Source organism: Strix aluco, chromosome 10 (genome assembly GCF_031877795.1).
Source record: "Strix aluco isolate bStrAlu1 chromosome 10, bStrAlu1.hap1, whole genome shotgun sequence".
NCBI lineage: Eukaryota > Metazoa > Chordata > Aves > Strigiformes > Strigidae > Strix > Strix aluco.
In genome coordinates, this window is record NC_133940.1 from 16,893,955 (window position 1) to 16,906,377 (window position 12,423).

At 45.2% G+C, this 12,423-nt stretch overlaps 1 protein-coding gene across 5 annotated transcripts in view; it reads right to left on the reverse strand.

The window, feature by feature from the left end:
• Positions 1–12,423, reverse strand: part of ENOX2 (ecto-NOX disulfide-thiol exchanger 2) — a 67,248-nt gene that overhangs the window by 13,642 nt on the left and 41,183 nt on the right. For all 5 annotated transcript variants that reach the window (XM_074835456.1, XM_074835452.1, XM_074835453.1 and 2 more), the window contains 4 exons: positions 10,945–11,178; positions 10,099–10,311; positions 8,392–8,498; positions 959–1,073 (listed from right to left, as the gene is read on the reverse strand). In XM_074835456.1, the coding sequence (XP_074691557.1) occupies positions 959–1,073; positions 8,392–8,498; positions 10,099–10,311; positions 10,945–11,178 (669 nt within the window). The remainder of the gene's footprint in view (positions 1–958; positions 1,074–8,391; positions 8,499–10,098; positions 10,312–10,944; positions 11,179–12,423) is intronic.

A 12,423-nucleotide genomic window follows, 5' to 3' on the forward strand; every position in this document is an offset into this window, starting at 1 on the left:
CGGACCACTGCTGGGCAAGAAAAGCCTTCCAATGACAGCCTATAAATAGACGTCCTAGCATAGCCCATGGCAGTGGGAAACGTACCTGAACATCACTGAAACACTCATGTCATCAACAAGATTTGTGCCTATTTGCCAGTGAAATGCTCAGTAACAGCAGGAAAAAGTTGCAGCATTTCTGAGACAGTGCAGGTGTCTTGGCAAGGCACCTTTTGAGACAGTGGAGGTGTCTGAATAAGCAGGCGTCCTCCTGCTTATTTCAGGAAACAAAACTCAGAAGGAAAAAAAGACTAGATGTTTTTAGCAGAAATGTTTGGAGATATTTCTGCTAAAATTTCACTGTTTTCACCTTTCCTCGTTTCCTGAGGCAGAAGACAGCTTAGGGACAAACTACATTGCTTAGGACAAATGTAAGGACCTGGCTACTTCTCTTCAGATGATTTAAGCAAAGCATGATGAGCACGTCAAACCGTTTAGAGTCTGGTAAAACAGACCACAGAAAAATCTTGCTTTGATGGGGTCAGGGGTTGGTGGCCAGAAGAAATCTGGAAAATGCTTTGGAGTCATTAAAATGTTAATTCAGCTTGAATAGAAAGGTTGCTATGGCAGGCTCATCCCAGGTTATCATCCAAAGAGAATAAACTGGCAGCAACCTTGACCAGAGACCTTTCTAACTAACTCCACTAGCAGCATGTGAGCAACAACAGTTGGAAGCAGCCCTGGAACAGTTCACCACCTGCGGCACACAGCTTTGCCAGCCTCTGTCACCCCAGAAGGACAGCACGGTCCTCAGCAGTGCACTACCAGTCACAACTAGGGCTGTCCACTTATGCCCTAGAGACACTCCTGATAAATGCAGTTGATTTTGCTCTGCCTGTGACAATTTTGGGGTATGAAACAGTCAGAATGAGGGTCCTGAAAGAAACCACTGAAGAGATAAGTACTAAAGTGATTTTACCTGATTCTTCTGTTTCTTTCATCTCTGATGGATCTTCTATTTCTTCATCAGACATTTCCATTTCCTCCTCTCTTCGAATACCCATTAGTTCATCATTATGAATGTTACGAATTTCCTAAGGTTCAGAAAGTAGAGGGTTTTTTTTAAATACCGACTATAAGAAACAACAGATTGGTTGAATAAAAAGACGATGAAATCTAAGTCTGCAAAATGCAACTCCATGATACAAGAAAAGGGAAATGATTAAAAAGATTTGGCACAGACTTCGATCAAGGACAGTATCCAGCATGAGTCAAACTGTCAGTGCTACTGGCATTACAGACTCTTCCATCTCCCTTCTACTCTTTTCCCCAGGGCAGGCACCTCGCCTTACCGACAGCGTACTTTCTCAGTGAACCCTCTCCTGTCCTGCTTGACATCCACTCACCTCCCCTACACTCAGCGCTGCCTGACCTCATAACCTCCACCGGGTCACGCCTCGCAGCACACACCCAGATCAGTAACTCTCTGCCGCCACAAAGTGTTACTGGTGCTGGCCCCTGCCCTGCAGACCCACGGGTTGTGTCACTCCTACCCCTCCCTGACACCATTCTGCCCTGCCTCCTCCCCGCTGGGCTCCCACCCCACACTCTCCTGCTCAGAGCCTGTGACGGATGCACCCACTCTGAGCGAGCAGTACTTTGGTTCAGCCATCACCAACAAGTATGTCTGACTGAAGTCAGCCCTGCTGTGCCAACCATGAGAAATTGTGCTAGGCCCTTTCTTCTCAGGAGCCAACAGCACCAGACTGAGCTGGGAACAGACCAAACTAAAACCACTACAGCAGCACACCTGCACATACACCAAAGGAGGTCTGACTACAAGTCCATCACTTGACACTACAAATATCTGTAGCCCCCCTGAGCCCACTGAGCTCTCCTGTATAGCAGCAGGTGCACGGTGACGATCTCCATTGAGCAGGGATGCCTCTCAAGGTTACCCCCCCAAGGCTGAGATACCCTTTACCTGGCATCTGATATCTGTAACGGGGTAAGCGACATTTTACATTACACCTAGAAGTATATTATATGTTAGCAACATATATATATATACACACAGCTATAGACCAATTATTAGAAGTGTGGTAAGCAGTAGTGTTTGACTGCTGTCTAATCACTGACAAATCACCACTGTCAAATCACTATTTAATTACCATTCAATTATTGCTTAATCACCATTTACCATTTAATTATCATTCTATCATCGATTAATTATCATTTGATCATCAATAAAACCCTTTTAGTTAACTTACACAACAATGACTTCTCTTAATAATTCACCTGTGACACCAGCTCCGCTGGTGATGTCCCCTCCTGACACACAGAGCCCAGCTGCTGGCTGACACATCTCCCTGGCATTTCTTTCTCCTGCCATATAACATATCCTGCGCCCTCCAAGTCCTGGCCTACACAGTGCCCAGTACTACCTCGCCACGCACCTCTCTTGCCCTGCTGCAGCATGACCATACCCATGACCTATACTGCTGTCCCCCCCATTCCTCCCTGCTCCATGCCTCCTCCATGCAGCTGCAAAGCTACACAAAACCTACTCAAGACAGAGGTTATGCCAGTTAGAAGCAGTAATTGTGAGTACATACAGGCCAGAGACTGCCCAGCCACCTCCTGACCCTTATCAATCCTGGTGTGCTTTGAAGCTTCTCTCCCCTCTCCCCCTGTGCCCACCACCAGTGCTCAGCCTGCACCACAATGACTCTCCCTCCAGCTGCTGGGATCCTCTCCACTCTCTCACAGCCTTGGTCCACATTAGGGATCACAAAGGAACAGAGGTGCCACCTCCTACACTGGTCCCTGAGCCACCCCAGTTCCTGCTTGTGCGTGTTCTTTCTGCTCCATTCACCTTGTCCAGGCAGAGCCAGCCAACCCCACCCACTCCTCCAGACAAGATCCTCTGCTCCATCCTCTGCTCCGGCCAGCTCCCGCTGGGCAGAGACAGCTCTGCACAGACACACATCAGCCCGTTGGCAAGGCAAGGGAACACCTTAGCTCAGCCTCTCCATCCCCTCTGCAGAGCAGGACAGGCAATGTTCAGAAAATGACAGTCAGCTATTCAAGGAGATAGAGATGTCAAGAATACTTACTAGAGACTACAACAGGCGGCCAAGTGTCCCTACCTGATGTCTGTTTACCACAACTTCACTTGGATTATACACCCCACAAACAGCCACAGAAGAAAAGATAGAGAAGATTCGCTTATAAAATAAATGTCCAGCTTTTTGTAAATTTTACTCTAATGGCCTGAAACTTTCAAAAACTCTGCTTGCCAGCACCAAGTACACATCCACCAAGAGCAGCCAACAACGAAAATGACCACACTTCCAGCTTGGATGAATGGACACCCTGGGGACAGCAACAGGGAAAGGCCAAGAACAAGGCAGATCTGAGTGCGATGGGCAGTGCTGGCTACACCTCCAAAGCAACTGCTGCCTGCCCTAGAGACCACCCATAAAATGGGTTGGGGATCAGACGAAAATCTTTCCATTGTCTTTAACTGACTCTGCGCAACAGCTGAAAGCCTAAAGTGGCCTCGAAGCTGGAGAAGGCTGCACAGAGCACAGCATGGAGCTGGGCCATGCTGCACAGCAGGCTATGCCATGGTTCACTGCGCCCAAGGGGGAGCCCTGGATGGGAGAGGAAAAAACATCAGAGAAGCCAAATACTTGAGTCAGGCCCTTCCTAAGCAAGGAAATATGCTGGCTGGTAGTTACCATAGCATGGTGGTTCACCAGGTCTCAAGTTCTGTGGCTTCTTAATGAGCTGCTGGCAGCTACAGGACTTGACAGCACTGCCTGGGAAAACCACCTTCAGTTACCATTGATAAAAATGAAACCCTGGCCTATTGATTCCCCAACACATACCCATTCCCTGAGCTGCCCACCAGGCTTTCCTCCGATGCAGTGACCCACATGATTAAATTCTGCCAAAAGCTTTACCAAGAAGATGCATCTTGTGGGTCCATCTTCCTTTAAGAGAAGACCTGCTAAGCTGGGGGAGACCAGCAGGCTGAGCCCAGCAGCAAGTACTCCTGGAACGGGCCTCACCAGTGGTCTCACAGCCTCTTCCCACCGGAAGAACTTACCTTGGAACAAAAGACAGCTCCAAATGGAGAGAGTGCTCCCACCCCAGTCATAGTAAGCAATCTCAGTAAGCAGAAAAGAACAGGAGCACTAGGGCTCAAAGTAGAGGCATCATCTGAATCAGACTCTCCACCTGGCTTATCAGGTATAATACGAAACATTAGCTCCTCTTTTAGCTACTACAAAAGGTTTGACTCAGTGGGATTTGCAAAGAAAGTCCCAGAAGTGCAGTCGCATGAGGAGATCACAGCTGGAAACTTCCGAGGAAAACACAGTCATTTAGAGTTTTCCAATGTTGTGGAGGATCAATCACCTGTTTTTTACCAGAAGGCCACTGGCTGGGTATTATCCAACTCCACAGATTTTTCTCAGGTCGCAGCTATACAGGAAGGTGGCCTGCATATACCCAACCTAGTGGTGATCACAGACTGCCCAGATTTACTTTTGATGTGAAACAATCTTAAAGGTGAAAGATGACTTCTGGCTTTGTTGGGATATACTTGTTTTCCAAGTTTGTAACAAGGAACTCAATACCTGAAAAAAACACTCCAGCTCTGGGGTCCCCAGCACAAGGAAGACAGGGACCTGTTAGAGCAGGCCCTGAGGAGGCCACAGAAATGGTCAGAGAGCTGGAACCCCTCTGCTAGTAAGAAAGGCTGAGAGAGTTGGGGTGGTTCATCCTGGAGAAGAGAAGGCTTCGGGCAGACCTTATTGCAGCATTTCAATATAAAACACGCAGAGAGTCACTATATTTGTACTCCCCACGATGGCCTCTCGATATATAAAGATGACTTACAAGAAAGACAGAGACTTTTTATCAAGGCCTGTAATGACAGGACAAGGGGTAATGGTTTTAAACTAAAAGAAGGCAGGTTCAGACTGGAGATAAAGAAGAAATGATTTATAATGAGGGTGGTGAGGCACTGGCACAGGTTGCCCAGAGAAGCTGTGGCTGCCCCCTCCCTGGAAGTGTTCAAGGCCAGGTTGGACGGGGCTCTGCACAACCTCATCTGGTGAAAGATGTCCCTGCCCCTGGCAGGAGGCTTGGACTAGATGGTCTTCAGAGGTCCCTCCCAACCCAAACCCTTCTGCAGTTCTGTGGTTCTATGCATAAGCAATCTGGAAGACAAATCTTGTAAGAAGCCATATGAAAGTTCCGAACAGAACCAAGCGGAAAACTTTACCATGTTTCTGCGTTGCAGACAAAGTTCAATGTTCTTTATTACTGTATCATGAAGGTTAAGAAAGCAAAGCCCATATAGTTCTTATATGTGACCTCTTTCTTGATGGAAATAGGAATGATACATGTACAATCTCTTTCCAGAAAAGCAATGTTTCTTGCTTATAAATCATGTTCTTATCTCAAATCTGTCATTTATGCCTTTGCAGGTGAGATCTATAGAGAGGGGCTTAATCAGCTACTTTACACACTTTTTTCGTCGGTTAATGTTACACATACGTTGGAATACCGATGCATCATCATTCATTAAAGATTAATGTCAACATACACTAGAAAATAAGGATAATGTAAATCACAAACATTTTGCACTAACAGCCAAGAGTGCTGGATTAATTATTGTTTCACCTGTAAGATCTCCCTCCTATACGAAAGCATATAGTGATCTGCTTCTTTCATTTCCATGCCCTGGCTGAGACAATCCCATGCCTTTCACAGAAACTGACACCCCTCAGAGTAACAGGTTTCTTTTTAGACACTCATTATTACAGGCTCAGTTAAAAAAAAATGGTATTTTATAAGACTAACAACCCAGACAAATGTTTTCAGAGGTGGTTTAAGCAAAACTGTTCTGTTTAACACCAGGACAAGACCAGGAGGATCCACGTGGGTCTGAGACATGGTGCCAAGCACTGCATGAGGAAATGGTGAAAACTTAAAACACACCTCCGGAGCTATCACAGGTGATGTTCTGTGAGCTTGCAGAGTCGTAGCTACCTAACAGAATCATTCAACACTGTCATTTTCTAATACAAATGTATTGGAAATGGAATATTTTAAAACATTTGTGTGCCATTTCTTCCCTGTTCTGAGCATTGTCAGGAAAGAAGCAATGATGGAACTAATTTCTTCCAGATACACCAGAACACCCCATATGGCACTGATGTGCTGCACACGAGATTTTAGTATAGCCTAGCCTTCAAATCCCTAATGGAAATCCATGTACAAGCCTGATGGACTGGCACACTGTGGGGATTTGGGTAGAACGTATGTTCTCTCTGGCTTGGGGCTCTACTTTTGAGACAGACACCTGAATATTGCAGAAGAGAGATTTGAGGAGTAGCTGAACAGGATTTCAGCCTTGTACTGAAAGAGTAACTGAACAAGATGCTGTGGGTGAAAGCTAATCTTGCTCTTTATTTGCTACTCTACAGCTTGCATATTAGAGTCCTTTTTCCTAGAAATAAACAAGCATTTCAGAATACACTTGGCTTTTACCACTGCCTTCACCTGGGTGGGTGTCAGGAAGCATCTCCAGACTTTCAGCTCTACCTCATCTACAGACAGACACAGGCACGCTCCTGCAATGGTTGTGTGCTAGAAGTACTGAGTGCAATCCACAACTGGGAGCCAAAAAAATGGTCTTCCAGAATTACTGGGCAACATGAGGCAAACACTTCTTCAGTCAGTGCCTCCCCTTTCCCCATCGCAAGAGGGTACATTCACTACCGGCTGCCCAGGGCTCTGGAAAGCCACACAACGAGGTCCAGCAGTCAGCAACCTTCGCTTTCCAAGCAAGAGAATAGAAACAATGAAAGTTAAAATCCAAAGCTATCAAGCAGAGTAGGATTTCTTGCCCAAACCTGACTAATCAGCAGTGTGTGCAGGCAAGACCCTCTCGGCTGTTTACACATCTGTCATGGGAACATTTTAGACAACGGTGCCAAACACCCAACTCCTTTCCAGTCCTCCAGCCACGGCTGCCATATTACACATCCAGATTGATATTCCCAGCATGGCTTTGCTGAACACTGACAACCCACTGGGCTGGAAACCTTTTTAAGGTTATGCTGAGATGAGAAAGCATCTGCTTTGCCATTTCTGACACATAAATGACAAGATCAGCTCCAAAATGCTAGTGTTTCTGCAGTGAATAAAGAGTATTTCCAAACACAGCAGTGTCTCCCTAGATTAGGATAAAAGGCAGGTATTTTGCATAGCAGTTCCCTTTTACACTTCAGCTCTGGGACCTACTACTTCAAAGAAGTCTTTACAGTTAGTACTAAATACTGATTCAAGCTCCACCTTACTTTAAAAGCTTAACGAGCAAGAAAAATACGATTTTTTGCTCTTTCCTTGAAAACTATTCATACCCCAGGGCAACAATACTTCTGTTACCACTTCGAGCATTAACCTTTCTAGGGAAGGGACACAGAAGTGAGACTCCAGGGGAGACAAGTTCTGTCTAGAAGACCCACCACAGGGCTCTTCTGCCACTCTTGGTTAGCCCTCCATGTTCCCAGGAGCACAGCTATCTCCTCCCTTCTTCCTCAGGCCAGACAAATATCAAGATGGGCTCCACTGTCAGATGCAGCCAAGCAATGCAACATCCCTACTACGCAGGTGACAGAAGACAGCATGTATTTCATCACAGACTCCAGGACAACCATCTCCCAAACCATCACTTTTCCAAGAGACAGCCTTTGTTTACCTTAGCTTTACTTTTTCTGACATTGTGCCTGACTCCAGTAAGATTTGATAAGATCAGATAAGGGACTGAGAACTATTCTTCCTCTTGCAGGAAGAGCAGTTTGAGTGACATGCCTTCTTCCATCAATCCCATCCTTGTCACCACCTTTAAATCCTGTATTTCACTAGCAATATCACTGCATGGGATAAATACACAAATACGAGAAAAAAATCCTCCTTCAAGTTTTCCAGACTGTCCAGCTGCAATTATTTCCACCTCTCAGGTCTGTCAATAAAAGTGTGATAAAACAGATCTCTGATGATGCTTAGGATTTGTTGGTTTGTTTGGGGTTTTTTTAACATTTCTCTAGAAATCCCTCTTGCTTTAACATTAAAACCATCAGAAAACAGATCAATAATTATTATTACTGCGCACAACTCCAATCAGCATACAGATCTCAATGTGTTGCTCCTAGTAACACAAATACCAAGAGAAAATTTATTACCTGTAACACAAGAGACGACTGAGTAATTCCCATCTTACACTGAATTAAGACCTTGTTATCCATGCGAGCATTGTGCAAACTTAACATCAATATCCTGACAAGAAAAGAGACTGTGCTGGAGGATCTAACACAATAAAAAATTACCAACCTCTGCTTGTTTGCACCACACGCTGATGTTCTTACGCTGAGCTTTCGTGAAATGGTCCCAAGCCTTTTGTTTGGAGGCAGAATGGTACACGGCCACTATCTGCTCGACTGTAGTATCAAATCAGCAGTCAAATCAGGCCAGAATATCATCCAGAGAGGGCGAACAAGAGGAGTAAAGGAGTAAAAAAGTGGAATCAGGCAGGTGGTTTGGCTAACCTTTTCTTATAACACTGTACTGTGCTGAAGCTATGCTCAGGAAAGGGACTCTGTGCCTGGAAAGAAAAGCGTGGACTTCACCAGGCTAGTGTCAAATGCTCACAGAGTAACGATCAACTGGGAAAACGGCATCTGCTCTCAACTGGAAAAAAGGGAGGCACGCATTGCACTGAAAAATATTCAAATACGCTGTGCAACGCTGCCTATGAGCGTAACAAGTACACCCGGGTAGCACTCGCTCTGTAAAATGGGATGATTAAGTCCAACTGTGAAAGCTGGCACTTTAGATGTTCATCTGCCCAGCGGGTGCAGTCTTGAAGAAGAGTGCCACAGCCTGAGCACTACTGCATCCCGCCTGTGCATACCACAGAAAAAGGATTCTGGCATCAGCCATCAACTTGTTTTGTTCCAGAGATTTATTCCTTCTATTTCTCCACAAAATTTGCAGAGGATTTTGGAAATACAAAGTGCCTCTCCTTGGATGAGAACTCACCCAACAGCAGAAAGCATATTTACCTGATTTTTTTTTTTTTTTTCCCCACTTGTAATTTTGTAGTAGACATAATTCTTACAAAGTAAAATCAGCTCTCTGCTACTTAGATTAACCTAAGAGCAGCTGAGATATCAGTGGGTGTTTTATATAGTGGAGTTGCATACTATTGTCTATTACTACTTACTCTGCAGAGCTTACTGTATTTCCCTCTGGACCGTGTGCCCAAATTTTTTACCATGAACAGAATTTAAAAAAAAAAAAAAAAAAGAAAAAAATCAAGTATCAAACAAGTAACAGCCAAAATTATTGAATATAAAAGAGAAAGTTAAGAATGTTCACAACTTAGCCAAGGGACTCAAGGAGACTTAGTACAATTGTGGAGAAGGTACTGTGAAAGGTACTCTTAAAAAAAATATATTCAGACTTACTAAAGACAGAATGTGTAACAGGCAATGCGTGGTTTGAGGAACTGTTATAAATCACATCTTGGAATTAATATAGCCCATGCCTCTTCCTTCATTTCATAGTTTAATAAAGTACTGGGATTTGGAAGACTCAAGTTGAAATGCTGTTCTGCAACAGGTTTTCAGTTGTGTCTGAGAACAGGGTGCGGGGAACACTCTGCTGCATCCTACCTTTGGTGAATAAATCCTGTACACTTCGCTGAGGCACCAGATTACCAGGAACTTACCTTGTCTGTGCAGAGAAGTGGAGTTGAAAAGATGACAGAACTACTAATAGACTATAATTAAAAGAGGGAAAAAATTAAGAATTCATTCTCTCTTTCCCCCAGATGTGAACTCTTACTCCAATAAAAAGTAGCACCAGAAACTTTTGCCAAGTTAAAGACATATGCTTATAAATTAACTGTAGCTGCATAGAAGCCATTGCTATTTCTTTTCCTGGAGCCCTTTAAGTGTTGCCTCTCCAGACTCTAGAAATTAAGCAGCTTCCCTACAACAACAGACAACCAACATTCGGTGTGGAAACACTACTCACACTGAACCAGAATCCCTGAGAGAGCAAGTTTGAATTTCTCTTTAGCTTCTTCCATCTCTTTCTCATGAGCGGCTTTCTCATTCACTAGTCTGCGAATGTGGCTGTTGGCCGACTGGATCATGGAGTAGAAGTTGTTGGCAGTCCTCCTGTTCACTTCTCCACGTTCTATCCAGGTCAGCAAGGTCTGGATGGCTTCCAGGAACTTTGTGTCATCTGTGGCAAGAAAGGACACCTTTACACCATAGAAACACAGGGTCACTTGCGCAGCTTTCAGATCCTTTCCCTGGCACTGCGGAACTGCTCTCTTTCTAAGATCAACTTACTTCAGGTGGCTAATCACAATTCTTGAAAGCACGGTATTATCTGAATGCAAGGCTATACAAAGGAAGGCAAGTCTAACACCAAGCTGATGGAGCAAACCATCTGTTGAGGTGCAACAAGAGGACCACCAACCGCTAGAAACCTACTGGAAAAGTTTGTATGACTATTCAGATGTAGTCTTCACGAAAGAAAATATCCTCCAGCTCCAAAATAATCAGGCCACATGTGGGTCTTAGGCTTCAAAGATGGTCTTAGGACTTACACTAGTCCTTTTAACATGAAAAAAATGGTTTGGAAGAAACTGTTGTACTCAAGTATAGGTTTGTTTTTACACACAAGACAAACAATTCTGAAAAAGAGATGGCTAGGAGAGCTGCTGTGTGCAGGCCGAGGGCTCAGTCTGAATGGGTTCTGCAAGGTCTAGATGGCATCATCATTTCAGTTCAGCAAGACAACCACTGGAGAATACAAATCTCTGCCTAGCATCTGCACAGAAGGGTGGCTGTGGCCTGCAGAACCACTTACCTTTCAGTTTCTCAGCAACAACACTGCACTCGTGGTCAGAATAATGGACAACGGGAGGTGGGGAGGGTGGGCGGAAGCGCTCCTCTTCCAGTCTCCTGCGATGGCGCTCCTCTCTCGCCAGCATCCGCTGCTTACACTCCCACTCGTACAGATCATCCCGAGCCTGAGCAAAATCCACGTGCAGGCGTCCAGTATCCTTCTTATCAGTGCTGGAGCCCAGCCTGATGCGATAGCCTGGCAGCGATGACAACAGTGTTCAGACAGGACAGGTGACTTACCTTGGGCTCCAACCACCCACCAGTGCCCATCTCTCATTCCTACAGAGCCAGAAAGCCCCGGAACAGAAGAGTTTACTGAAGAGTTTAGTGCACAGAGAGTGATGCTGGAAAAAGAAACATTGTTAGGGGGTTTGCTGCCATCTGCCTGCGTTTTGTACATGCTAGGCAAGATCTTACAAAGACTGCTCCTCCTCAAAACACTAGGAGGTACTGGGTGTTGAATAGCAACTGTTTAATCACACATAACCTCTCAGGCTGTGGGACTAAGCCCAGCTGTTCATATGGGAAAGGTAGAACTGCTTTGGATTCTTCCACACTTTCACGAACTCCAGAAGTTGGGGATGGGAAGCAGGGAAATGAGAAGTGAGACACGGCAAAGAGGCAGCACATGGATGGTGGTAATCTTTGGAACAGCCCCCATCATCCGGTGGGAGTGGGAATAAGGTCAGTGAATGTGCACATCCACTGTGTGGGAGTTTCTCACCAGCATGGTTTGCAGGATTCGTTTTCTGGAGTTTCACCTCAAACATGCTAGAAGGCTCTCCTCTGTGATTAAGAAAAGCACAGGTGGGATGTGCAGAAGAAAGTCTGAACTACAGAGAGACTTTGTACAAAGAACAAGTCCAGAAACAACGCTTGTACATGGAGGACACCAACGACTGCGCACATGACCGTGGCTTTGAGCAGGAGGAACTACAAGCAGAGAATGCCTGCAGCTAAAGAGGCTATATTGGCTACGTAGAAGGGGTAACCACAAAGAGACACAGTTCTTACTAACGGGGCACTGCAATTCAATTCAACAGTCTCTGGAATGAGACACAATGCTTATAATCAGTCAAAACAGACTACAGAAAAGTTTCCATTATTTTAAACAGCAAAGAGGGTTTCCCTCACTTATCCTGACAATCTCATCTCTCTGGAAAGAGTACAGGCTTTGGAGGCAGTACCCTGGTTTGTTAATATACTGAAAGAATGAATTTGGAAGGGATTTTTAGGGTGGAAATAGAAAGTATTACTGTATTTTTTTTTAGAATGGTGAAGAGTCAGGTGGAGAGTCCAGGCTGCTCAGGGCAGATATAACCAGCACAGCAAATGCGGGCTTGGCTGGAAACGCACAATCTGCCAGCCACGCAGAGGCTGTGAACACCTGTCTCTGAAACAACCTCTCAAAACCCTACAGATGCAGAACTGGGGCTCCCTA